The sequence below is a fragment of the Euleptes europaea genome, chromosome 3 (assembly GCF_029931775.1).
Source record: "Euleptes europaea isolate rEulEur1 chromosome 3, rEulEur1.hap1, whole genome shotgun sequence".
Classification (NCBI taxonomy): Eukaryota; Metazoa; Chordata; class Lepidosauria; order Squamata; family Sphaerodactylidae; genus Euleptes; species Euleptes europaea.
In genome coordinates, this window is record NC_079314.1 from 121303441 (window position 1) to 121330778 (window position 27338).

At 48.9% G+C, this 27338-nt stretch overlaps 1 protein-coding gene across 1 annotated transcript; it reads right to left on the minus strand.

Annotated features, from left to right (window-relative positions):
* Positions 1-1838: 1838 nt before the first annotated feature.
* STRIP2 (striatin interacting protein 2) lies at positions 1839-25754 on the minus strand. Its single transcript, XM_056845884.1, has 18 exons — positions 25661-25754; positions 24380-24500; positions 23170-23238; positions 22042-22148; positions 21183-21310; positions 20146-20331; positions 18269-18492; positions 17513-17578; positions 15809-15872; positions 13458-13529; positions 11582-11656; positions 10155-10252; positions 7877-8003; positions 7245-7345; positions 6630-6696; positions 4159-4263; positions 2833-3037; positions 1839-2089 (listed from the first exon to the last, which is right to left on the minus strand). The coding sequence occupies exons 1-18, from the start codon at positions 25740-25742 to the stop codon at positions 1839-1841; spliced, it is 2148 nt and encodes a 715-aa protein (XP_056701862.1). The 5' UTR covers positions 25743-25754.
* Positions 25755-27338: the final 1584 nt, after the last annotated feature.

Genomic DNA, 27338 nt, shown 5'->3' on the forward strand with positions numbered 1-27338 from the left:
CTCAATCTCCTTCTGATTTCTTGGCTGCAGACTCCCTGGTTATATGCATATGGTAACCTATGACCAATTGCCCAGTTGCAATTCTGTATGGTTTTAAAATAACATTTAAAATAAAACATAGCTCCTTTAGCCCTTAAAAGGAAAACATCTTTAGTGATCTTCTATTAAGTCTTGAAACACATGCACTTAAAGAGATGCTTTTATTTTTTTAACTGCAACCTGTGCTTATAAAAAGTGGACTTAATATGGCCATTTCCTTGGGAAAATGCTTTAACACAACTCACACTAGGATACAATCATTCTCACTCCACAGAGACATAAGTACACATTCCTTTGGAAGTTGTGCGCTTTCCGAACAAACTAGTTATGTGCAGTTCTGTCTAGCAAATATTATACATTCTGCTACAGTAAAAAATGAATATCTGGTATGCAAATTAAGAACTATCCCAATGAAAGGTAAAACTGCCTCTTGCTCTACAAGAGGAGCTTAGACAGATGGATTCTCATATAATAAATTAAAAGCCCAAAATCCTGTACCCTTAAAACGTGTGGAGGCTTTTCTAGAATGGATAGCACACACATCTGGTTCCCAATCATACCAATGATCCATGGAATAATTTCTGAATTTTAAATCCACATTTCTGGCTGGGAGCTAAATATATGCATTACCCATTTATACAAGATATTTGCAGGTTTCTTCAGATTTAGGGGTAAATGGGGGATCATTCTTTATCTGTAAAAAAATATCACGTTTTCCACCAACCCTAAAGTTTTTGGGCCAGATACAGGTTGCCGTTAGGTGCCCGCGGGCCCTTGGTTCTGCCCCAATCTTTGGCACAACACCTCTGTCACAGGGGGCATTTGAGGCATTTACACATCATGAAATAGCGCCTGGAAGCCTCTATATACCACCCACCCATTGTGGGCAGGCTTTGTGAAGTATAAAACCACATTTACACGTAAATAGGCAAAACATGTCCAATAATATGCCCAAATGGAGGTATTAAAGCAAAGGACTTTTCACTCTGGGGGTATAATCGGGCCCAGGTTATATCTATAGGGCAGTTTGCTCATTTGGATACTCCTGGAATTGCCACTTGTGAGCACCAAGACATGCCGCTTGCTTTCATCCAAAATCATGGAATTTGTAGTGCTTAGATTCTGTGAAACGAACTGCACTTGTTAACATTTCAAACACACACATCTGTTCAGGGATTCAGACACAGGAGTTGACCGGATTGTAGGAAATACGGTGTAGATAACAATCAAGGCAGGCAAAGAAGGAACTCCCACTATCAGACCTTATATATAACAAAGGCGAGCAAAGTACAGCCCATGGGCCTATAAGGAGCTTTTCATCCGGCCCTTCAGCCGCGTAATAATTTGTCAGGAGCATCACCAACCACTCCTGAAAAACCACTAACCAGCTTGAGGGACACAAAGAACAGGTGTGTGGGAAAGAGGCCACACATCTGCATCTCTGCCCAATTTGAGGTCTCCGAGTTAGTCGGCTTCTCTTCCCGCTCCAAAAGGGGCCCTCGGGCTGAAAACTTGCCCACCCAATATATATTATATCATATCTTTGTAAATAGATCCGTTTCAGGACCTCAGTTGCCACTTGCAAGCCTATTTACACTAGGACTGGGGGCAGGGGGGAAAGGAAGATACTAGGAAAGTCGAGGGCGTTCTACTGAGGGTGCCTAACAAAGGCAACTCAATGCAGTGTTCCCCGCCAGGCCTAAGAGACCCCCAAGCTTAGAAGGATCTCCCTTTTCTCCCAGGGACCGAGCACCAGTTATCTGAATCGAGGTGGCATTTGGTTCTGCTTCCCAGCCCCGTCACTGGTGGCAAAGCAGTTCTTCCCAGCGGATGGGCTGCGAGAAAACTTCTCTCTCGAGCCAGATTTCGTAAGAGTAATGGAAATCCTCGGGCAGATCCAGCTGCTGCCCCAACACACTCTGCAAACAGTTGTCCACGGGGGCAAACTCAGAGTCTTGGGGTTTATCATAGCGGCGGCTGTTGAACGCTTCGATATTGGCTCGTAAAGTGCATTCTTCCGCTTGGAAGTCCCAGGGTCGAGCATCGATATCTGTTGACAAAAAGCTCCCCCCCCCAAAAAAAAAAAAACACCAAGGAGAAAAATGAGAGAGAGAAAGAGAGTCAGAGAGAGTCAGCTTTTCTAGTAAAACAGAACACAGAGTATTTCAGAGGGTAGAAAAAGAAGAAGAAGAAGAGTTGGTTTTTATATGCCGACTTTCTCTACCACTTAAGGAAGAATCAAGCCGGCTTGCAATCGCCTTCCCTTCCGAGGTTGGTAAAACGAGTACCCGGCTCTGTAGTTGGACTTGCAGAGGAACTGGTTGGCCACTGTGTGGGACAGGATGCTGGACTAGATGGATCCTCACTAGTCCGATCCAGCAGGGCTCTTTTGAGGTTCTTATGAAGGCCTTGGCCTCTACGCCCTGTTGCTGGACCTCCAGAGGAACTGGTTGGCTACTGCGTGAGAGGGGATGCTGGACTAGATGGACCCTCACTGGTCTGACCCAGTGGGGCTCTTCTGAGGTTCTTATGAAGGCCTCGGCCTCTACACCCTGTTGCTGGACCTCCAGAGGAACTGGCTGGCCACTGTGTGAGATGGGATGCTGGACTGGATGGACCCTCACTGGTCTGACCAGTGGGGCTCTTCACAAGGCATAGAAACTGGAAATGTGACCTGGGACTCTGTTACTATGTATATATATTTTTATCTGTTGGTCATGGACCGTATTAAAGCTATTGATTGATTGACCTGGGACTCCTCAGCTCAAGAGGCGCTCCTCTTCCCCCACTCACCGTTGCCGTAAGCCCAGTCGTCGTTCATGCGGTGGCGCACTTTCTGGTAGATGGCTGACATGGTCTTCATGTTGCTCTTGCGCCACTGGCGCCCCAGGTACTTGGTCTGGATCTTCAGCAGCTTCAGGACGTAGAGCTGCATCATGGCTTGCTTCACTTTCAGAGCTCGTTTCAGGATAGGGGCAGACTTGAAAACCACCAGCATCTACCAACGCGCAGGAGAGGGAAAACACAGGAGAAAGACATTAAACTTGCATTTATTTGAAAAGCTCTTTGAAGTCTTATAGTTTAGAAAACCAGTGCAAGACCAGACAGAAAATGTAGCTGAGGCTGTCGACGCAAGAAAAAGACCTGCTCCGAGGCAGGAGACAGGCCGTGTCTCAGTGACTGAACATCTGACTGGCATGAATAAGGTCCCAAGGTTCAATCTCCGGCACCTGCAGGTAAAGGATCTGGCAGTAGGTCATGAACACATGAACGCATGAAGCTGCCTTATACTGCATCAGACCTTCGGTCCACCAAAGTCAGTGTTGTCTACTTACACTGGCAGCAGCTCTCCAGGGTCTCAGGTAGAGGTCTTTCACGTCACCTGCTTGCCTAGTCCCTTTAACTGGAGATGCTGGGGATTGAACCTGGGACCTTCTGCATGCCAAGCAGAGGCTCTACAAACTGAGCCACAGTCCATTGAAGTCAGTATTGTCTACTCAGACCAGTAGTGGCTCTCCAGGGTCTTAGGTAGAGGTCTTTCACATCACCTACTGCCTGGTCCTGTTAAATGGAGATGTTGGGATTGAACCTGGGACCTTCCTGCATGCAAGGCAAACATTCTACAACTCAGCCATAGCACTTCCCCTAAAAGAAACTCTCACATGAAGCTGCCTTCTACTGAATCAGACCCTTGGTCCATCAAAGTCAGTATTGTCCACTCAGACTGGCAGCAACTCTCCAGGGTCTCAGGCTGAGGTCTTTCACATCACCTGCTTGCCTAGTCCCTTTAACTGGAGATACTGGGGATTGAACCTGGGACCTTCTGCATGCCAAGCAGAGGCTGTACAAACTGAGCCACGGCCCCTCCTGGGCTTGCGCTGCCACCAGCTGGGTTGAAGCCAAGCCAGTGTGGCGTTTCTGCAGGGGCTCGATTCAAACGCATCCAGCAGCAACACAGGCAGGAAGGGGATGTTGTCAGCTTGGCCTCAGCCGCATGGGATGGGACTGAGTCCCTGCGGGGCATCAGCTCATTCCTCCCTGGGCTTCCCACACCAGCCCCCTGGGTGGCTCGGCCAGAGATCCGGACCCTCCCAGAGGCCAGGGAGCCAACCTCCTCACCATCGTCCGGGAATGTTTCCACTTGGTCAGTTTGTTGAGGATCCTTAGCAGGTTGATGCAGGAGAAGAGGTTCCGCCAGCAGAATTGGTTGTTTTCTCCCGTTTCCTGCAAACAAAGAGGAAGGCAAAAATGACACTTCCATTGCTGGTAGGGATACCCAGGTTCAAATCCCGGCTCTGCCAGGGAGGCTTGTTGGGGCGATCTTGGGCCAGTCACATACACTCAAGTCTAGCCTACAGGGTCGTTGTGAGGATAAAAGGGAGGAGAACTATTGGTTCCCATTGGGGAGAAAGGTGGGATATAAATGAAGTAAATTAATAAATAGTTACAAGTCTGTGCGAAGAAGCTTTCAACATGATGTAAGAACATAAGAAAGGCCCTGCCAGATCAGACCAAGGCCCATCCAGTCCAGCACTCTGTTCACACAGTGGCCAACAACGTGTACCCGAATGTACATTCGGGTAAAACATTTGGGCACCGTTTGCCATCCTCACCCAATGTGTGCGGGTACACAAACACACACATTCTCCTTTCCTATCACTATTATGACACACACAGAACATCTCATTAAAATTAGTGACCCTCATATTGTCAAGGATCACCTTCACTTATTAAGAACATAAGAAAAGCCCTGCTGGATCAGACCCAGGCCCATCAAGTCCAGCAGTCTGTTCACACAGTGGCCAACCAGGTGCCTCCAGGAAGCCACAAACAAGACGACCGCAGCAGCATTATCCTGCCTGTGTTCCACAGCACCTAATAGAATAGGTTAAAAAAATCCAGGACCCCTCCCCAATCTGGCTCGATTGCCTTCTGCGCTCAAATCAAAGTGCTGGTGACAGCCTTAAGTGGTCTGGACCCAACGTACAAATAACCTGCATCTCTAAATTTGTTTTTATTTGCTTGCACTGGTGTCCCCCGGACGACTCACCATTAGGACTAGCAAGGAAATAACGACGCAACCTTAGTTTGCAGAAACTGCCACTAGAGGGCACTGTTGTTTCAGGGGAAAGCACCTGCCCAAACCCACACCTGGAGTGCCCCCCCCAACCCCGAGTAAGGCCCATTTCGCAGTGGGATGCTTGTGTACAACCTAGCCCCATTCCTGGCCTTCTGGGGGCTGTTCTCCTTTGTTCACCAGGTCCTCCAAAACAAAGAAAACAAAAAAATGCTCCACCCTTGCCTGCCGCCCAGTGGAATCCTAAAGTTTTATTATCCCATGATTTTATAACATACGTTTTAATATGTTAGCCACCTTGGCGGCCATTAAGAGGGCAGAAAGGTAGGGAAAGGAACCAGGGCTTACTTACTACTTTAATGATATTGTTCATATGGCCAATTCGGCCCTGAACAAGGTCACACTGAGATCAAAATAAAAAGGAAAGGGGGGGGAAACTATCTACATAGCCCATAAGGAAATTAGTATTTTTTATTTTATTTTAATTGACTGGGAAAGAAATTTGGCGACTGCCAATGTAGTATAAAAATCCACCCCTGCTAAAAGAACCCTCAAATTTTCCAGTTCACAAGCAGATGCCCAGATAAAAGACTTTATCCATCTGTCTCTCAAGTCGTTGAGCAGGTCGCAACTAAACAAGGAATGCTGAAGAGTGTCTATTTGGTCAGAACCACATTGGCATACTCTCTCACTATATGGTACCCTATTTAGACGACCCGTTAACTCCCTGGATGGAATGGCATTTAGTCTAGCCAACACAAATAATTGTCTGTATCGCGGGACTGTCAGAAAATCAAAATACATCAGGAGAGGTTGCGGCAAGTTTAGACCTAGGTATAGAGGTGAGCACACTCTACGTGCTCTTATTGTAGTATAGAGGTGAGCGCACTCTACGTGCTCTTATTGTTGTACTTCAAAGGAAACAGGCAAGAGTTTCCCTCCCTGTCCGCTAGTTTTCTACTTGCAAGGGATCTTGGGAAAATGCCATCTCCCAACTGCTGAAGTGGTACAGTTGCCATTCTACCACTTCAAGATTTGTACTCCCCCACGCCGATCTTCATTCATACTCTGCCTTTATCCCCAATGGGGACCCAAAGCGGCTTTCATAATTTTCCTGTCCCCCATTTCATCCTCCCAACAACCCATTGAGGTAGGTTAGGCTGAGCATGTGTGACGGGCCCAGTTTATTTATGCCACAGATACAACCAGCTACGGGAATGCACAGGTTACAAACTATTTTTCTCCTCCCGGGAGTTGATGCTTCAGCATGTTGGGGTTGGGGGAGCAGAGAAAATACAAGGTGGAATTCTACCCGGCTCTGAATCCAAAGTTCATCCCACCAGCCCTGCTGATGCAGCTTTCTACTGGCGCTAAGTGCATCAAAGTGAATTTATCTCCACGCTAATTTTGTCAAGGAGGATGTTATTGAACCAATTATACAGGCAAGGGGTTGAGGCGAAGAAGCTTGCCCCTAAGAATCCGGGAAGTGAAGATTCCTTTTTCTTCCACTTACCAAGCTCTCAGCATTGAGCTCCGGTAACTCGTGGACTGTGCAGGAGGGATAATCCAGGACTGAGATGCTTCAGGGAGACAGAAAGGGACAGCCAGGCATTTATTTATTTCATTTACAGAATCTAGATCCCTGTTTCTGCCTTCACCAGGGCCACCGAAGCAGCCGACAATGCATGATAAAAACCACATTTTAAAACCATTAACCCCCCCAAAAAAACATACATCATGAAAACAATTAAAAACAGTTAAAATACATACAAACCATAAACACATTTGTTAGGAAGGAGGGATCACTGAGAGAATGCCAAATGAAACAAAACAAGCCTTCACCCACTGGTGGAAGACAGCAACAGAAGGGAACAGACAAATCTCCCTGGGGAGGGAGTTCCAGAGATTTGGTGCCACGCCCGAGAAGACCCTGTCCCAGGTTGCCACCTGCCTACTTTCAGAAGGTGGGGGCACCCAAAGCAGGGCCTCCGAAGATGACCGTAGTGGTTGGGCATCGGTTCACTGCCGTTAAAATTAGAATCAAGACAACCTGTTTAAAACAGCCTCGGTATTTGCAAGAGGAAAGAGCGGGGGCGGGGGGTGGAATTCGTTTGCCTATACATATTACCTGTTTTTGGCAGTTATGTAGGACATGATATTCTGGTTGAAAAACTTCAAGATCAGCGGGATGCAGTTGGCAAACACTAAATGTTGCGAGACATATTCAAACTGGGGAAAAAAGAAGAGGAAAGGGATTTTGCGCTCGCCACAAACAGCTATTTCCAGTTCTGTGGCTGGGTTCAGACGTCCCCGTTATCCATGCAAGAACTGCAGTCATCCCATGGGAGCCTGTTTCAGGCCTTCAAGACACTGCTTCAGGCCGGGCAAGAAATCTGGCCTCAGTCCAGTAAGCACAGTGAAAGGCTCTAGAACGACAGATAAATCTGTTTAAAAACCCAGAACTAATGCAGCTCTGAGCTGAGAAGCCAAAGTTCAGGGAACACGAACACATGAAGCTTCCTTATACTGAATCAGACCGTCGGTCCATCAAAGTCAGTATTGTCTACTCAGACTGGCAGCGGCTCTCCAGGGTCTCAGGCAGAGAAAGGTCTTTCCCATCACCTGCTTGCCTAGTCCCTTTAATTGGAGATGCTGGGGATTGAACCTGGGACCTTCTGCATGCCAAGCAGATGCTCTACCACTGAGCCACATGTCCCGGCCCAAAACTAGCTTGATCTCTTCAAGCCCCCGAAAGCTCACCTGATAAATGTGGTTCAGCTTGAAATGCTTCAGGAGCAGGAGCAGCAAACCAGAGATGCTTTTCACGATGATCTCCTTGTGCCTGTTCACATCGACGCCCAGTTTCATGCTCTGGAGGACCATGATGCTGATCCAGGGGAAAGAGGGGGAACGTGAGAGCTAAGGATGCCAGCCTCCAGGTGGGGCCCGGGGATCCCTTGGAATTAAAGCTCAGTTCAGTTCCCCTGGAGAAAATGGATGCTTCGGAGGGTGGTTTCTGTGGAATTGTACCCCACTGAGGTCCCCGTCCTCCCCAGGCTCCATCCCCAACACTCCAGAAGTTTCCCAACCTGGATCTGGCAACGCTACCCGCTGGTGGCGGGGGGGGGGGGGGCTGACAACCGTAGTAAAAGCAGCCCTGCTGGATCTCACAGAGGGTCGACTGAACTCGCTGTGGGCCAGAAGACACTTCCAGAAAGTCTATAAATGGGGCGGGAAAGCAACGGCTTTCTCAACAGCCAGTATCCATAGGTACACTGCTTCTGAACATGGAGGCTGCATTTAGCCATTGTAAGACTTTTCCTCTGTTAACAGGTCTTTTTTTTTGCCATCAAGAAGAAGAGTTGGTTTTTATATGCCAACTTTCTCTACCCACTTAAGGAAGAATCAAGCCGGCTTACAATCCCCTTCCCTCCCCTGTGAGGTAGGTGGGGCTGAGAGAGCTTTGACTAGCCCAAGGTCACCCAGCTGGCTTCACAAAATCACACAAGGTTGGAAGAGACTTCAAGGGCCATCAAGTCCAACCCCCTGCCATGCAGGATCCCACAATCAAAGCGCTCCCGACAGATGACCATCCAACCTCTGCTTAAAGACCTCCAAAGACAGGGATTCCACCCACCCCCTTACCCCCAGGCAGTGCATTCCACAATTCAACCGCCCTCACCATCAGAAAGTTCTTCCTAATGTTTAGGTGGAATCGCTTTTCTCTTAGTTTAAATCCATTACTCCATGTCCTAGTCTCTGGAGCAACAGAGAACAAGCTAGTTCCCTCATTAACATGGCATCCCTTCAAATATTTAAACATGGCTATCATGTCACCCCTTAACCTTCTCTTCTCCAGACAAACCCAGCTCCTTAAGTCTCTCCTCATAGGGCATAGGGCTTCATGTGGAGGAGTGGGGAAACAAATCCAGGTCACCAGATTAGCCTCCGCCACTCATGTGGAGGAGTGGGGAATCAAACCCGGTTCCCCAGATCAGACTCCACCATCTTCCATCTATGGAAGAATTTGGAGATTGTGAGGGATGTAAAGTTAATTGCATGAAAAGTCACCATTTCACCACTAGCATTACAGTTATTTATCTCATTTATACCCCCACCTTTCTCTGGGGACCCAACGTTGCTTATGTTATTCTTCTCATCTCCAATTGTCCTCACAACAACCCTGTGAGGTAGGTGAGACTGAGAGCAGGCCAACCGGCCTAAGGTCACAGAACAAGCTTTCGTGGCAGAGCAGGGATTCGAACCTGGGTCTCCCAGATCCCAGTTCTAATTCCAGACACGTTTTCCGCATTCAGAAGCTTTCCTGTTGCCACAGAATACCCAGAGGTGAGAGTAATAATGCACTGCTATCGAGAAAGACACCCGTGGGCTAAGGTTGCTGTTGCCAAATAGAAGGGGTCAGCTCTCCAGAAAGGGGGGGGGGGTAATCGTGTCTTTCAGGGAAGGTGCAAGTTACTCTTTCTTAGACCCAAATCCATCCCTTCCTCTCTCAGAAACTGGATAGCCTTTCAGCTATCACCCTACTTTCCTTTCCCTAGATTTAACAGACACCGGCTATCCATCAACCACTTCACACTTTAAAAAGGGGAAATGAATATTAATTTTTCCTTGACACTATAAAGAGAAAAGCTGCCGCATCGCTCACGCAATTGACTGATCTATTTGACAGCAGATAACACAGTATTCGCTTCTCAGAAACTGTCTTTAGCAGTTTTATCCAGGGAGTGATATATTTATTTCGTGCAATGTTACTTTGCTAAACCCTGCTAAACCTTTGCTAAAGCCCTGCTAAAACCATGTGGGCTAGGGAGTCTATTTGCTCCGGACAAAATGGCCATTTTCTTTCTTCTGCAGTCATTTTATGGTATCGCCCTTGTGTCTCAGCTGAGTCTAGGGCATTACATCTTGCCAACAGGAAAGCTCGTCTGAACTTATGAATTTCAGCCATCACGTTCCTCTACAAGCTGCAAGACACCACAGCTCTCCTTCCACAGCTGCCAATCAATCAAGGACTTACGGCATCTCCTCAGGCAAGACGTCTGCCAGGATGTTGATAGAGTCCGTCTTGGCTTTGGAGGTCGGGGCGGCGGCTAGCAGGATCTTCAGCAACGCTATCTGCAGGAAATGGCAAGGGAAACTGTCACTTTCCAAAGGAGGCTGTTCTATGCTGCCTAGAGAGATGCCCTCCCCCCCTCCATTTCATTCTAAGAAGGGGACTTCACAAATTTGAAGGAAGGAGATGTGAAGGCAACAAATCTGCTGCGAGCAGCTTCAGGGCACCATTATAGCAGTGCTAAGAACACGAGAATAGCCTTGCTGGATCAGACCCAGGCTCATCGAGTCCAGCAGTCAGTTCACACAGTGGCCAACCAGTTGCCTCTAGGAAGCCCACAAGCAAGACGACTGCAGCAGCATTATTCTGCCTGTGTTAAGAACATAATAAAGGCCATGCTGGATCAGACCAAGATCCATCATTATATTAGGTGCTGTGGAGCACATACAGGACAATGCTGCTGCAGTTGCCTTGTTTGTGGGCTTCCTAGAGGCACCTGGTTGGCCACTGTGTGAACAGACTGCGGGACTTGATGAACTTTTGACTGATCCAGCAGGGCCTTTCTTATGTTCTTATGTAGCAGCCCTGGACTTCGATGGTGTTCTCCCATCCATGTACTAACCAGGGTTGACCCTGCCTAACTTCCAAGCTCTCATAAGGGCTTTTCTTATGTTCTTATGGGGAATGGGGCTATCCATGGCTACTAGCCCAAATGGATACTATTCATGATGCATACCTATTTTCTCTAGTATCAGAGGAGTGTGTCTATTATATTAGGTGCTTTGGAAGACAGGCAGGAGGATGCTGCTGCTGTAGTCGTCTTGTTTGTGGGCTTCCTGGAGGCACCTGGTTGGCCACTGTGTGAACAGACTGCTGGACTTGATGGGCCTGGGTCTGATCGAGAAGGGCCTTTCTTATGTTCTTATGTAGCAGCCCTGGACTTCGATGGTGTTCTCCCATCCAAGTACTAACCAGGGTTGACCCTGCCTAGCTCCCAAGCTCTCACAAGCCCAGGCTAACCAGGTCTTTCCAATCCTGCTCCCTCAGAGACGCCACGGATTGAATCCGGAACCTTCTGCATGCATGCACTCTCCTGCAGAACGAAGTAGCTGCCCCTCCTCAGCCGCCAAGGACAGAAAGGAGAATGATCTGGAGCAGTGGCAACATCTCCCCCAAGGAAGTCATCAACTCTGGACTCTACATCTAGCCGAACAGACCCGGGAGGAACCCACTGCAAGTTCCCCCCAGAACACACTTTAGTTTGAACCCCAGGATCATCTCCTTCGACTATGCCTGTATTCGCAAGAATTCGGAGCTGCCGCTTTCCTCCCGTGGATGAGCATATTTTGAAGTTTCTTCAGGTGCACATAGACACACACACACATACGTACCATGTACTGTGGCAAGTTGTACAACATCACCCGGTACAGTATTTCGCAAGGGGTCTCCTGCACGTCCTCTTCCCCCTGGCACAAAGTGAGGGGCAGGAAAGAAAAGCTGTAATGTAGTCAAAAATATGCTCCTGAGGAGGGGCATACAAAACCAACAAGGGGGGGACAGAAACATCTCAAGGCTCCAGACAGAGAAGCTGAGTCACTCCAACACGTGTGGTTTGCAAACTGACATTTCGGCTGGATTTGCACTTGCCGCCACCTCCTGAGCGTAAAGAAAGCCCGCCCACAGTCTAGGAAATTTCACCAGGTCCCCTTCCAACACCCTTCTCTTGCTTCAGGTGAGAAAGGAACCACGGCCTTCATCCTTTGGGCATTACGTTTCTTTTTCAGGAGAAGGAGTAGGTAGGTTTGGCAAAATACCAACATCAAAGCCATGAAATACCTTCCACCAATATTGACCAGATATACATGACCAAGATGGCGAACGGAGAATGTAGGCTGCTCCGTCTTCAGAGGTGTTAGCTGATTTGTGAGATTTTATATGATTCATAATTCAGAGAGACTACACAGCAAAAAGTGTTCATTTGTCGTGCTTCAGAAGGCAATATTGACCACATTGGCGAGCAAGAGCAAGATAATTCATACCATAGTATTCCCCATTAATATGTATGGGTGTGAAAGCTGGACAATGAAGAAAGCTGACAGGAAGAAAAATGATTCATTTTGAAATGTGGTGTTGGGGAAAAGTTTTATGGCTACCGCGGACCACCAAAAAGACAAATCAGTAGATTCTAGAGCCTGAACCGTCCCCTAGAAGCTAAAGTGACCAAACTGAGGCTATCATACTTCAGTCACATCAACGAGAAGACAAGAGTCACTGGAAAAGAGAATCATGCTAGGAAAAGTTGAAGGCAGCAGGAAAAGAGGAAGACCCAACAGGAGATGGACGGACTCCATAAAGGAAGCCATGGCCCTCAATTTGCAAGATCTGAGCAAGGCTGTTAAGGATAGGACAGTTTGGAGGACATTACTTCAGAAGGTCCACGTAAGTCAGAAACGACTTGATGGCAAATAGCACACGCACAGACAATATCAACAAAAGTAACACAACACACCATGCATTCTTCTTTTAAGAGCCCTCCCCTTTGTTTAACGTCCAACCTAATGAAGATTTCTGGAGAACTCAAAAGCGACGCACATTGTTTTGTGCCATTTTGGTTGGTCTTCATACAAGCTTTCTGGCCAATTCAGGGAAATGTGGGCACCCTTCTAGGCCTTTAAGGGCTTTTGGTGTTGGACAGTGCCGTTAAATCACAACTGACTTATGGCGACCCCGTGGGGTTTTCAAGGCCAGAGACATTCAGAGGTGGTTTTGCCACTGCCTGTCTCTGCATAGCAACTCTGGTATTCCTTGGAGGTCTCCCATCCAACCACTAAGGAGAACTGACCCTGCTTAGCTTCAGAGATCTGAGGATGTTGGGCCATCCAGGTCAGGGAGGCGTTTTACTGCTATGTATTTTCAAAGGGGTATGAACAAGAACACATGAACACATAAAGCTGCCTTCTACTGAATCAGACCCTCGGTCCATCAAAGTCAGTATTGTCTACACAAACTGGCAGTGGCTCTCCAGGTCTCAGGCAGAGGTCTTTCACATCACCTGCTTGCCTAGTCCCTTTAACTGGAGATGCCGGGGATTGAACCTGGGACCTTCTGCATGCCAAGCAGATGCTCTACCACTGAACCACAGCCCCTCCCCCAAGGTTTAAACAAGGTTTATAGGGGGCACGGCCTGAGAGGTTACAGCAGTGCAGTTCTTCAAAAGGGAGGAAGGTAGAAAGGCAATCCCTCAGGGATACCCTGGAAGATGCTTACCAAAGATAAGGGACACTTCTCCATTTCCTCTTCATTCTTGATCTGCACATCTGAGATGGAGACGTACTTGTGCTGGAAGCAAGATGGAAAGGAAGGGCAGAGATCCAAAATCAGAGCACTTCGAACACACAGACGCTCCACCACTGTTCTAGAGAGCTTCCTTAGCTACTGTCCCCAGTCGTGGTCAAGCACCCTATGGTTCAAACCCCCAAGGGAATCTGGCTCCGCCTGCTTACTTCTTGCGCCTCCAAAACAGCTGGTCAGAAGAGAGAATGGCAGGAACTTCCAGAAAGCAAACTAAACCGGCTAGGCAAAGCTTTCTCTAGCCAAGGAGTTGAGATAGGGCCAATCCCGCCCCGTAACCACTGCAGTCCCCGGCTAAGAAGATAGTTTCAGGTGGACAGCCACGTCAGTCTCCTGAAGAAGAGCAAAGATCAAGTCCAGTAGGACCTTAAAGACCAACAGGATTTCCGGGTATAAGCTTACGAGAGTCTCGTAAGCTTAAACCACTCTCTTTGGTGGTTTATGCATGGGAGTTTTACCTGAGGTTCATTGCTCGCTGGACCCACACTTTCCTGCTGGGAATCTCTGCACCAGCAGTCTCCAAGCTCAAATCAAGTCCCCGCCCCTTTAAATGTTTCTTTATAACTGACTTACTTTGTAGGGCTTACTGTGAGAGAAAATCCCCCCCAAAACCCAATTTCCAAATAAAAAAGAATTTTAAGAAGAAGAAAAAAAACACCAGAGTGATTTGAAAGGGGGGGGGGGAGAAATCCAAACCTCGTTTTTAAAAAGCCTTTCTTCTGCTCAGAAAGAGCTCCCAGGAAGCATTTCAATCCCCGCCTCTTTACATGCTGCTTTGTAACTGGCTTTGAGAGAAACCCAGCTTCTGAATCCCGTACTTTGCCTTATGCGTGGGGATTTCACCCGGGCTTTGCTCAGGGGAAAGGGAAGAGTCGGGTTAACAGAAGGACGGGAAGTCCCAGGATTTGTGAGGGCTGGCAGTGAGGTCATCTCTAATGAACGGAAAACTCACGCATAACTCCAAGGAACAACTGAGACAGAGAGTGAACGTGAGTGAAAGTACCCATGCATACACGACCTTCGTCAGGTACATGTAGGAATGGCGATCCCAGAGCCCTCTCAAAAGCTTATGCCCTTGAAACATTGTTGGTCTTTAGGGGGCTACTGGAATCGAACTCTGGCTAGGAAGGCTTGGCCCAGGGGCTCTCTTTAGCAGCTGTAGTTTCCTCCTCTGACCCTCCGCCACGGCAGCGCAAGGGCTCAGCAACCAGAATCTGACTCCTGAGAGACAGCTGTGAATCTCACACTCGAAAAGCTGAGGGCGTTTATTTTCATATATGTTAAAACATTTCCCCCCGTAACACAGAACTTACTTGATGTGTTCCAAAGTAATACAGTTCTTACCTTTGTGAAAGGAATGTATTAGGAATTACTAAAGGGGTATCGTTGTGCTTACGAGTGTCATATAAGGTATCTTAAAGGTATGAACTGTAAGCACATTCAGGATGGGTAAGCATTTGAATTGGAGGAACCAACATCATGAATTTCCCACTTGTCCTCTTTCTCTCAGCGCCTTAAAGTACAGATATTTTTACTGATATCAGACATTCTGGGTTGTTGTTTTTTTACTGTATGCCTTGTATTTTGCCGTGGACTGCCAAAAAACCCCAAATCAGTGGGTTATTGATCAAATCAAGCCTGAACTGACCTTAGAAGCTAAAATGACTAAACTGACGTACTTCGGTCACATTATAAGAAGACAAGAGTCACTGGAAAAGACAATCACATGAACACATTAAGCTGCCTTATATTGAATCTGACCCTGGGTCCATCAAAGTCAGTATTGTCTACACAGATCGGCAGCGGCTCTCCAGGGTCTCAGGCTGAGGTCTTTCACATGACCTACTTGCCTGGTCCCTTTAACTGGAGATGCTGGGGATTGAACCTGGGACCTTCTGCATGCAAAGCAGATGCTCTACCACTGAGCCACGGCCCCTCACCCATCGTGCTAGGAAAAGTGGAAGACAGCAGGAAAAGAGGAAGACCCAACATGAGATGGATTGACTCAATCAAGGAAGCCACGGCCCTCAGTTTGCAAGACCTGAGCAAGGCTGTTAAGGACAGGACGTTTTGGAGAACGTTTATTCATAGCGTCACCATGAGCGACTCGACAGCACTTAACACACGCATATGCCATGTATCGTTATTTATATTTATTGTTTAAAACTGTGTAAACCTAAAATGGAATAAAATTATAAAAAAGAAAAGTTGATTATGTTTGCAGCCCCCCCCTTCCCACCACCGCTATTAGACAACTTTTGAACTACCTGTTTTAGAGTCTTCACACTTTCATGGATGGGGCGGGGAAGGCCTACTAAAGTATCCGTGTCCCTACAAAAACAAAAATGAAAAAGGAGGTCAACTGTGGAGGGAGTGAACTGTGAATTCTAACAAGGCTAGGAACAAGGCTAAATTTCTTGCCCAAGAGCATATCTGCTCAACAGCGGCCGAGGGTGGGAAGAGAAGCCCATTCCGTCTTTGAGATGAGATGGCAAAAGACCGATCATGCATGCATGACCTCCTGATAGCAGGGCCTTCTCTGTGGTAGCACAGAGGGCCCAGAACCTGCTCCTTAAGGAATTCTGACTGCATTGGCCTCTTTTTAAATAAAACATGAGAGCCATTGCAGTGTAGTAGTTAGAACAGCGGACTAGAAACTGGAACACCCAACTTCAAATCTTTGCTCTGCCATCAAGTTCACTGGATGACCATGGGCCAGTCACCACTCTCAGCCTAACCTACTCCACAGGGCTGTTGTGAGAAGGAAGGGAGAACCATGCATCCCATTTGAGATTCTCGAGGGGCGGAAAGGGCAATATGAAAATGTACTAGCCACAACGGAATAGTTCTTTATCCTTAGCTAGATGAATTATTGAGAAGGAACAAGTATTTCTGAGGACTATGGGGAGCGTTTTTTCACAAGTATCATGCTACATTAATTAAATTGCTTTGTGCCTTATCTTCTAAATATTCCTCTATTCATAAAACTTTATATTGGACCTGCCATGAACAGCATTAGACAAAAGCACATACATGCAGAATATTGAATGGAAAGCAGATGTGAGTTCACATTAGTGTGAACAGCCCAGAGTAAAGATTAGCCCGGCTGGTCGGAAAGCCTACAATTATATGCTGGATGACTGTGAGGTGCTCTGCATGGGGCTGCCCTCAAAGATAGTTTGGCAAGTTTGACTACTAGAGCAAAATGAGGCATCCATAGTGTTAAAGGGGAGCTACAGTAATGAGCACATGGGCTCCTTTAAAATGGAAACAATCTCAAGTAATGATAGTGTTTTCTTTCCATGCGCCCCCAAGAAAACAATCAGAGCAGAACAGCCTTGGGGGCGCAAGGAAAGAAAACACCATCATTACTTTTGATTGTTTCCATCTTAAAGGAGCCTTGTCTCCAGATAAACGGAGAGCTGAAGAAGCTGCCCAATGTGGTAGTGAAAACGCGAAGCATCCAAACGGCGTTCCTCTCCTCCTCGCGTCTGTTCTTCCCGCGCCTGTGGGATCAACGTATTCATATGATCATTATAAAAATAGCTTGAGAGTCCAGTGAGACCAGAAACGCTTTAAAAAAAAAAATTGTAACATAATCCTATGTGATATTTTGCAGCTAAGATTGTTAGTCACTTTGTTAGGTTTCATTTTCGTGTCGTGCCATTATATGTATAGATCATAAGGCTTATCTGATGTAAGTTTGCACCTTTCACTTTTAGCACTAAATTTTTGACGTTTGTAAATTACTAAGAGTCTTCGTACTATTCTTTACCGCAGCTTGACTATTTTAGTACGTGTGCAATTTTTGCTCCAGCATTACCTGGAGGCTGGCAACCCTAATTCTATGGCATTCTACACCACTGAGGTCCCTCCCCACTCCAAGTCCTGCCCTCCCCAGGTTCCACCCCCAAATTTCCAGGAATTTCCAAACCCAGTTGGCAGCCCTATCCCGGATACATAACACTCACTGCCCAAGCGTGAAGCCAATGAATTTGTTCCTGCTCGTCTCCAGGAAGTGTTCGATATCTTTCTGCCTGAAAGAAAAGAAGAACGTGGCAGCAGGGGGAGAGGGAGAAGAAGGCACCCCCCCACACACACACACACACAGTACAGGAACAAACCCCATCAACAGCTCAGCAGCGCGAGATAAAACATTTTGCTGCCTCCAGCTTTGCAGAATGGAGTGGCCAGCCAATCCGCACTCAGAAGCGCAAACGCACGGAGGAGAAAGATTTATTCCGAAATCTCTTCCAATATTTTTAGGCCACGTATAGCAGTCAACGCATCTCACAATGCTCTTCTGCCGTCACAGAGAGGCAAAACATGCCTTCGTATCTATTTGCAGAGGTCCCCGATCTTTTGGAGCCTGTGGCACCCTCTGGGACTCTGACCCGGAGTGGTGGGAACAACCACAAAATGGCTGACGCAGGAGGTGGAGCCACATGCAAAATGGCTGCCGCGAGAGACGGAGCCAAGCACCAAATTTCAGGAAAGAAAATGCGGCTGCAGGTGCGACGAGTGAGACAGGAAAACGCAACACACTCCCGGTTCCCACCCCCAAGGCCAAAGGAGTCAAGAAGCGGTTTCAACTAGCCGCAGAAACCCGGCACCGTTCTTTAGACGAGGTAGAGCGCCAGCCCCTAGCGATGTGCTATTATGAGCGACCCCTCCCCAAGGGCATTCACTGAGTAAGGCACGCGAGGGGGAGCGATGGAGGGGAATACCTGACTTTGGGGGCCCAGGGAAGCCCCTTGGGGAAGGAGACCCTTTCGACCGGCGGGCGTGGCACCGAGGCAGGCTGGACGACGGTGTCCCGCTCCAACAGGTCCAGCTCCCCTTCGATCCCGTTGTCGATCTCGTCGGCCTCTTCCTCGTCGGCCACCCCCTCGTCGTTCTTGAAGGGGTCTCGCTCGTTGTAGATGTCCAAGCTGTCTTGCTTCATCAGAGGCTGCGGGGGGGGGGGGAGAACACAGGGGACGAGGGAGAGAAATCCGTGTGGGAGAGGAAGGCGCGACGCAGCCCCACCCGCGGCAGCCGCTACGGCTGCACCCACACCTGGCCGGAGACGGTGCTGTAGCACTCACTCGGAACCACGTCTTCCTCTGTGGGGAAGGCTGTCCAGCTGTGAACTTGGGAGAGGGGCCGTGGCTCAGTGGTAGAACATCTGCTTGGCGTGCAGAAGGCCCCAGGTTCAATCCCCGGCATCTCCAGTTACAGGGACTAGGCAAGTGGGTGATGTGAAAGACCCCTGCCTGAGACCCTGGACGGCCATGGAGAGGGCCGTGGCTCAGTGGTAGAGCATCTGCCTGGCATGCAGAAGGCCCCAGGTTCAATCCTCGGCATCTCCAGTTGCAGGGACTAGGCAAGTGGGTGATGTGAAAGACCCCTGCCTGAGACCCTGGACGGCCATGGAGAGGGCCGTGGCTCAGTGGTACAGCATCTGCTTGGCATGCAGAAGGCCCCAGGTTCAATCCCCGGCATCTCCAGTTAAAGGGACTAGGCAAGTAGGTGATGTGAAAGACCCCTGCCTGAGACCCTGGAGAGCCATAGAGAGGGGCTGGGGCTCAGTGGCAGAGCATCTGCCTGGCATGCAGAAGGCCCCAGGTTCAATCCACGGCATCTCCAGTTACAGGGACTAGGCAAGTAGGTGATGTGAAAGACCCTTTTCTGCCTGAGACCCTGGAGGGCCGCTGCCGGTCTGAGTAGACGACACTGACTTGGATGGACCCAGGGTCTGATTCAGTATAAGGAAGCTTATGTGTTTATGTGTATTTATGTGAACAAATGCTACCTTTTTGAGCCTGAGGGCACCGTTGCTATTCTGGAACAGCGTGGTGGGTGTAGCCACAAAATGCTGCCACAGCTTACCTTCAATCTCACAGTGAAGATCCCTGTGCTGTGGTGGCAGCTGCTGCCAAAGCCTTTTTTTAAAAGTCTGCACAGCCAATCAAATTTCCACTGCCGAATTATAAGAAGTTGATTTTTATACCCTTCTTTTTTCTCTACCTTTAAGGAGTCTCAATCTCCTTCCCTTCCCCTCCCCACAACAGACACCCTGTGAGGTAGGTGGGGCTGAGAGAGCTCTAACAGAGCTGTGACTTGCTCAAGGTCACCCAGCTGGCTTCATGTGTAGAAGTGGGGAAATCAGCCCAGTTCACCAGATTAGAGGCCGCCACTCTTAACCACACCACCACGCTGGCTGTCTTTCTAATGCTCATTTGTCTCAACAGTCCTGCAAGGTAGGCCACTACAGTTTAAAAGAGAGCCAGGACAGGCTAGCAACCTGCTCAAGATCAGCTCAGCACGCAAGGGGATTGGAAAGCAGGGGGCAGGCCTTCCCCCCATCCTAGGGTTGCCAAGCTCCAGATGGTGGCTGGAGATCTCCCACTATTACAACTGATCTCCAGCCAATAGAGATCAGTTAGGCTGAAGAAAATGGCCACTGGACGCTATGGCATGGAAGTCCCTCCCCTCTCCTCTCCTCCCCTCTCCAACCCCCCAAATCTCCAGGTATTTCCCAACCCGCAGCTGGCAACCCTACCCCATCCCAGCCTTCAGGGCACCCAGCAACAGGAGAAGGATTCCCCCACAGGGCTCTTACCCTCCGGCTTCGGTGCCCCCGTTTCTGCTGCTGCTGCTCCACCAGCTCAATGGTGTACGCCGGGGGAGAAGCGGCCCGCATGCTGCGCATGACCTGGATGCTGTCCTCCGGCAGGGGCGGGAGGCCCAGCTCCTCCCGCTTCCTCACCTTCATGGCCTGGAGGGCTTCGAAACCACCCAGAGTGAACTGCAGAGACAGAAAAGCACGACACCCCTGCACGGTGGGACTCGAGAGGCCCCCGGTTCACACATGCGAGAGTACAAAGTGGCTGAAGGGGACCGCACCACCTCAGAATGGAGGCATCGGGGGGGGATCACATTTTAAAATATTCCTTCTACTTAAAAAAAATCGCTGCGAACAGAAAAACAATATCGCTGCGAAACAAAAAACAGTACCACTGCAAACACCGCTGGAAATGGAAGAGCAGTACCACTGCAAACACCACCGGAAATGGAAGAGCAGTACCACTGCAAATACCACTGCAAGCAAAGAAAAGTGGCAGAAGCTCTTCCCCTTCTGTCATAGAATCACAGGGTTGGAAGGAACCACCAGAATCATCTAGTCCAACCCCCGGCACAATGCAGGAAATTCACAACTACCTCCCCAACCCCACATCCCCAGTGACCCCTACTCCATGCCCAGAAGATGGCCAAGATGCCCTACCTCTCATCATCTGCCTAAGGTCATAGATCAACATTGCTGACAGATGGCCACCTAGCCTCTGCTTAAAAACCTCCAGGGAAGGAGAGCTCACCACCTCCCAAGTAAGCCTGTTCCGCTGAGGAACCGCTCAGACTGTCAGGAAGTTCTTCCTAATGTCTAGACGGAAACTCCTTTGATTTAATTTCAACCCGTTGTGCTAGCTTTCTGCTTGCAGGGGGTATCTATAAAAAAGAGCATTCTCAACCAGAATCTACCCTGTCGCCTTATTCTTCTGCAAGTGTTCTTTCCCCCCCCCCACACACACACACATACACATTACACAGGGGAAAGGGCCCTCCCCCCAAACATGTATATTGAGGAGGGGTCTCACTCACCACAAGCACCTTCCAGAGCAGGAGGAGGACTTTCTTCATGGGGAAGTGCGGAGCGTGCCCACTACAGAACTTGGTCACCATGGTGAAGAGCAGGAGGGCAAACGGCTCTTCGTTGTGGACGGGGAAACCTCAGAAGAGACGGGCAGAAGAGATGCATTAAAAAAACCCAACCCTGCATAGCGGGCCAGACCAACAAGTCTGTTCAGGCCAGCCTTTTGGCGCCAATCTGAAATAGCAAAACACACGATGCAAAAAGTTATTTATTCACTTGGGATATTTATCTGCTAGTTCTCCAGAACAAAACTGGCTAATAGGAATTTTTTTTTTTACAGTCAGAGTTGTTTGGCAGTGGAATGGGCTCCCTAGGGAGGTGGTGAGCTCCCCCTCACTGGAAGTCTCTAAGCAGAGGCTGGACAAGCACTTGTCAGGGATGCTCTAGGCTGATCTTGCATTGAGGAGGGGGCTGGACTAGATGGCCTCTATGGACCCTTCCAACTCTATGATTCTATTCATATTCCAAGTTCTAGGAAGGACACTCTGTTCAAAGGGGATCTGACTGTTCCCCCATCGAAAATGAACTAAAGCCGTTCTGCTTCTGCCATTTGGTCCCAGGACCTGCATTTCTGGAAACTGCAGTTTCTTACTTTTATCAAACCAAGTTTCTAGTCCTAGTGATGTGAAAGACCCCTGCCTGAGACCCTGGAGAGCCGCTGCCAGTCTGGGTAGACAATACTGACTTTGATGGACCCAGGGTCTGGTTCAGCAGAAGGCAGCTTCATGTGCAGAACTGCACACAACTCGGCCCCTCCTTCCCACCCTCCCAGCTCAGTTTGAACCCCAAACCAAGGGGCAGACTCACTCAGCTCCGCCTGGAAGGTCTCTCGAGAGGTTTTCCACTCTGGCGGGTCGGTCTCCTTCTCCACCCGCATGGTTTCCACCATCAGGTACATGACGCTGAGCAATACCCTGAAGGGAGATAAGAAACACGGCTGATGTCCCGACACACACAAGAGACACCAAAGTCTCAGCTCGCTCACTTGAGTCACCCACCGTTAACTGGCTATGCATGGTTTTGCCACATACCCACATCCCCGTGGGTGGGGTGGGGAGGGAGGGGCCCGTGGGGGAATGGAGTTGGTCATGCCTTCTAGCTCCAGACCTCGGTACCATATTGCTCGCTCAGGCAAAGGAAAACGGAGCTGGACGAGGCCACAGATCTTCTCCCCAGCTACTAGGGAGAAAGGAAGCCCCTCCTGGCAACCACTGGGGCAGTGCTGCCAACCTCCAGGAGGTGGCTGGAGATCTCCTGGAATTACAACTGGTCTCCAGGCGACAGATCAGTTCACCTGGAGAAAATGGCCGCTGTGGAAGGTGGACTCAATGGCATTATACCCCATTGAAATCCCTCCCCAAACCCTGCCCTCCTCAGGCTCTACCCCCCAAATCCCCAGGTATTTCCCAACCCAGAGCTGGCAACCCTACAATGGGGCAAGGGGAACTTACCAACAGTGGGGGGAAGCTTAGGCTGCCAGGCACAGGAGGTCTCATCATTATGTCACCTCCTGGATACACTCTATTATTTGGGCAACAACTCTATGTAAGGTTGCCAACCTCCAGGTACTAGCTGGAGATCTCCTGCTATTACAGCTGACCTCCAGCCGATAGAAATCAATTCCCCTGGAGAAAATGGCTGATTTGGCAATTGGACTCTATGGCATTGAAGTCCCTCCCCTCCCCAAACCCCACCCTCCGCAGGCTCCGCCCCAAAAAACTCCCGCCGGTGGCAAAGAGGGACCTGGCAACCCTACTCGATGGTAAATGCCTTTTGACCAAAGACCTTTTGCCCAAATAGCAAAGTTGCTGGTGACGTTGCTGCTACACCAGCCTCGGCCTTCCCCTGCTGCTGGTGAATCTGCCCGCTGGCCAGCTGATCGGCGGCTGCAGACGGAGGTTCAGCAGCCCTTCGCTCCACCCACACCCAGCTCACCTGAGGGCGGTGCTGTCGGCCAGGGAGATGGCCGGCTTCCTGAGGGCACTGCTGCACGCTTGGCTGTTGCTGGAACAAAGCAGGAAACCTTGTCAAAATGCCACCAGGCAGACTCTCTCTCTCCAGGAGCTGAGCTGGTAAAGCCCCACTTGGCAAACGCCCGCAAGCAAGCAAGCTCTCACATTATTCATTTGTTTAATACATTTTTAGGCCGCCTTTCCACCTACTCAGGGTCCCCAAAGCAGCAAGCATGAAAACAGATAAAAGATTTAAAACTTTTAAAACCATTTTTTAAAATTCTAAAATAACCCAGGTAAACATACAGCTCCACAATCAGGGAGGAGGCTGATAATTATAAGAACATCTGCAGGATCAGACCCAGGCCCATCAGGTCCAGAAGTCTGTTCACACAGACAGTGGCCAACCAGGTGCCTCTAGGAAGCCCACAGACAAGACAACTGCAGCAGCAGCATCCTGCCTGTGCTCCACAGCACCTCATATAATAGGCCTGCTTCTCTGATCCTGGAGAGAATAGGCATGCATCATGACTAGCATTTCATTTTGACTGGTAGCCATGGATAGCCCTCTCCTCCATGAACATGTCCACTCTCCTCTTAAAGCCTTCCAAGTTGGCAGGCCTCATGCCTACTCCCCCTCTATGCATGCTGAAATCATCACAAATAACATTGTCTGTAGAGGGTTTGTGCGCTTGCACATGGAAAGAGTGTGTTCGTGTCTCCGTTTGTAGTGAAATACGTTTCCCATTCCAAACCACCGCCTGGGGTACTAGAAGAAGAATAGTTCCCTCCCCATCCCCACAACAGACACCCTGTGAGGTAGGTGGGGCTGACAGAGCTGTGACTAGCCCACTCAACTGGCTTCATGTGGAGGAGTGGGGAAACGAACCCAGTTCTCCAGATCAGAGTCCACTGCTCCAAACCACCACTCTTAACCACCAAACCAAGCTAGAGCATCCCCAAAATGCAGAAGAAGTTGCCCATCTCTTTACGCTATCTCTATAGCCCATTTCACACGTCATGTGGCAATGAGTCCCATGGACTAACGTGCCTATCAATGTGTAAGCAACAGAAATGGCACTTTCTTTTCTTCTTTTTAACTCCCCTGAAAAGTACTTCCGAGAACAAACTCAAAACCCAGGAGCACTTAATGAGCACCAGGTTCGAGACGTTCTGCCAAAAGACCTTCTTACGCCATCTCCATGTTGAGCATCTCCAGGAAGGCTGTGAACGTTCCCATCTGGTGCAACAGGAAGTTGTTGTAGCGAGCCCAGTAGAGGACTTCTGTCTCTGTGTCACACTCCCCAAAGACACCTGGGAAACCAAGGTGGGGAAGAAAGAGGCATCAAGTCATGCTTTCTCGGCCATTGAGGTTCAAGAGCGGAAAATCAGAATATTCTTCCTTGTCAAATGCAAAATGGCAAGAGTCATCGCCACAAGCAAAACAGATCTGAGAAATCAATGGAAGCTTTTCAAAGAACTCTTATGTGTTGGTGGGATTGTCAAGGAGGAGGGGGAGGAGGAGAAGAGGAAGAAGAGGAAAGGGAAGGAGAAGAAGAGGAAGAGTTGGATTTTATATGTTGACTTTCTCTACCACTTAAGGAAGAATCAAACTGGCTTACAATCACCTTCCCTTCCCCTCTCACAACAGACACCCTGTGAGGTAGGCGGGACTGAGAGAGCTGTGACTAGCCCAAGGTCACCCAGTTGGCTTGGTGTGGGGAAACAAATCCAGTTCACCAGATTAGCGTCCGCCGCTCATGTAGAGGAGCGGGGAATCAAACCCAGTTCTCCAGATCAGAATCCACCGCTGTTAACCGCTACACCACGCTGGCTCTCATCTGTACAAATGTGAAGCATCTGTAGGCCCTGGATGGAGCTGAAAGGCAGCACAGAACCCGCCAAAATCAATCATTCCAAAAGTAAGTTTTATGTTAAAGTTATTATTTATTTATCTGCTGTCAAGTCACAGCTGATTTATGGCAGTAAAAAAGAGCAAGAGTCCAGGAGCACCTTAAAGACTAACAAAATTTATGGCAGGGTATGAGCTTTGGTGAGTCACAGCTCACTTCTTCAGATAGCTCCTACGCTGCCAGAAATTTCATTAGTCTTTAAGGTGCTACTGGATACTTGCTCTTTTTTACTGCTGCAGATGGATAAAGATAGCTACCCATCCTGATTTATGGCGACCCTGTAGGGTTTCCCAGGCAAGAGACAGGCAAGAGGTAGTTTGTCGTTGCCTGCCTCTGCATAGCGACCCTGGACTTCCTCAGTGGTCTCCCATCCAAGCACTAATCAAAGTGACCCTGCTTAGCTTCTGAGATCTGAAGAGATCGCGTTAGCCTGGGCTACCCAGGCCGAGTGAACAATAAAGGTCTACTCGAAGAAAAACAAAGAAAGTTCCCTTTACGACCTCTGCTCCTGCTCAACGTGGACCGCAAGCACCAGGAAACGCTCTTGGGCATGGCAGTTACCTTGGGCCAGGTACAGAATCGCCCGGGCCACTTTCAGCCTCTTGTCTCTGTCGACCACCTCCAACCCATCCAGGAGCCGCATCACGTAGGCCTTCTGCTGAGTCAAGTCCAGCTCCGACCACCGGCCGCCCTTCACTGCAGAAGGGACATGAGAAGTAGAAGAAGAAGAGCTGGTTTATATATGCCGGTTTTCTCTACCTTTTAAAGATCTGAGACCCAGAATGATGCACACTCAGTTACTCCAAGCCAAAGCTGAGCAGTGTGTTCTGAGTGGAGTATTTTCCGGTGCGGGCCCAGGATTTCTGGCACAGCCCAACCGGTCCTGTTTCCAAACTTCTGTCTAACACTACCATGAAAAGAAGATTACCTTGGGTTTCAAAATCCTCCTGGAAGCATTTCCTATTGGTGGCAAACTCTGGCTCCTCCGTGTAGCTGTACAGTTCTGTTAGAAGAAGAAGAAGAAAAAAGATCAGCAAACTCCAGTGTATTGTCCTGGTTTAAGACAGTAAACCAACCCACTGATCCCTTTTACGGGAAGAGCGCCAGTGGAAAAGATCTCCTACAGTAGAGCAGATAGAGGTGGGGCGATGGCCCAGTGGTAGAACATCTGCATCGTATGCAGAAGGTTCCCGGTTCAATTCCCTGCATCGCCAGTTGAAAAAGGACCAGGCAGTAGGTGATGTGGAAGATCTGAGAGCCACTGCCGGTCTGAGTAGACAATACTGATCTCGATGAACCAATGGTCCGATTCACTATAAGGCAGATTCATGATATGTGAAAATACAGGTTCAAATCCTGGCCTAACCATGAATCTTGGCTTACAGTTTTGGGTAATTCACTACCACTCAAAACAAACCTACCTCAAAGGGTTGTCATGAGACTTAAGCACAGTTCACCCCTCCCCCCCATGGAAGGAAGGATACTGATGCACCTAGCAGGCTACGGCCAAAAAATCCTCTCCCAAAATGGTATCCAAAAGCAACCTAAAGGACAAGATTCGAGTCCAGTAGCACCTTAAAGACCACAACGCATAGTTAAATTGTGGAACTCCCCGCCCCAGGATATGGTGATGGCTGTCAACTTGGAAGGCTTTAAGAGGGGAGTGGACATGTTCATGGAGGAGAGGGCTATCCATGGCTACTAGTCAAAACAAATACTAGTCATGATGCATGCCTATTCTGTCCAGGATCAGAGGAGCATATGAAATGCTGTGGAACCCAGGCAGGATAATGCTGCTGCGGTCGTCTTGTTTGTGGCTTCCTGGAGGCACCTGGTTGGCCACTGTGAGAACAGACTGCTGGACTTGATGGGCCTGGGTCAAGGGGTGGGCTGCCTGCCCCCCCCTACCCTGCCAAGAGATTGGCCTGGCATGCTCTGCATAGCTGCCTCTCCTCCTCCCTCTCCTCCAAAGTAAGCAGAAGGTGGTAAACATGTGGATGGCCTTGTTTAACCAGACTGCAGAATCGGGATTTGCTCGTTGCAAAATGTATTTTAAGGCACTGAAAAGGCTGTTGAAGAGCACACAGAGAGACCCAAAAGTAAAATGGACACAAAGAGGGCCCTGACAACTTGCTGAGTACACACTACTTTAGGAAATCCAAAGCACTTGTGACCCTGTAAAAGCCCAGTAAACCCAGCATGATTATTCCTGTGCTGAAGAGATTAGCTTCCCTAAGAC

Excerpts from the sequence above, each read along its gene's own strand:
- STRIP2 (XM_056845884.1), bottom strand. The coding sequence starts at position 25,742 with ATGCGGCTCCTGGATGGGTTGGAGGTGGTCGACAGAGACAAGAGGCTG. Across the intron at positions 23,239-24,379 it reads ATGCTCAACATGGAGATGGC|CAACAGCCAAGCGTGCAGCA; the intron begins GTAAGAAGGTCT and ends GCTTTGTTCCAG. Across the intron at positions 8,004-10,154 it reads GTCTTGCCTGAGGAGATGCC|CATCATGGTCCTCCAGAGCA; the intron begins GTAAGTCCTTGA and ends CCCCTGGATCAG.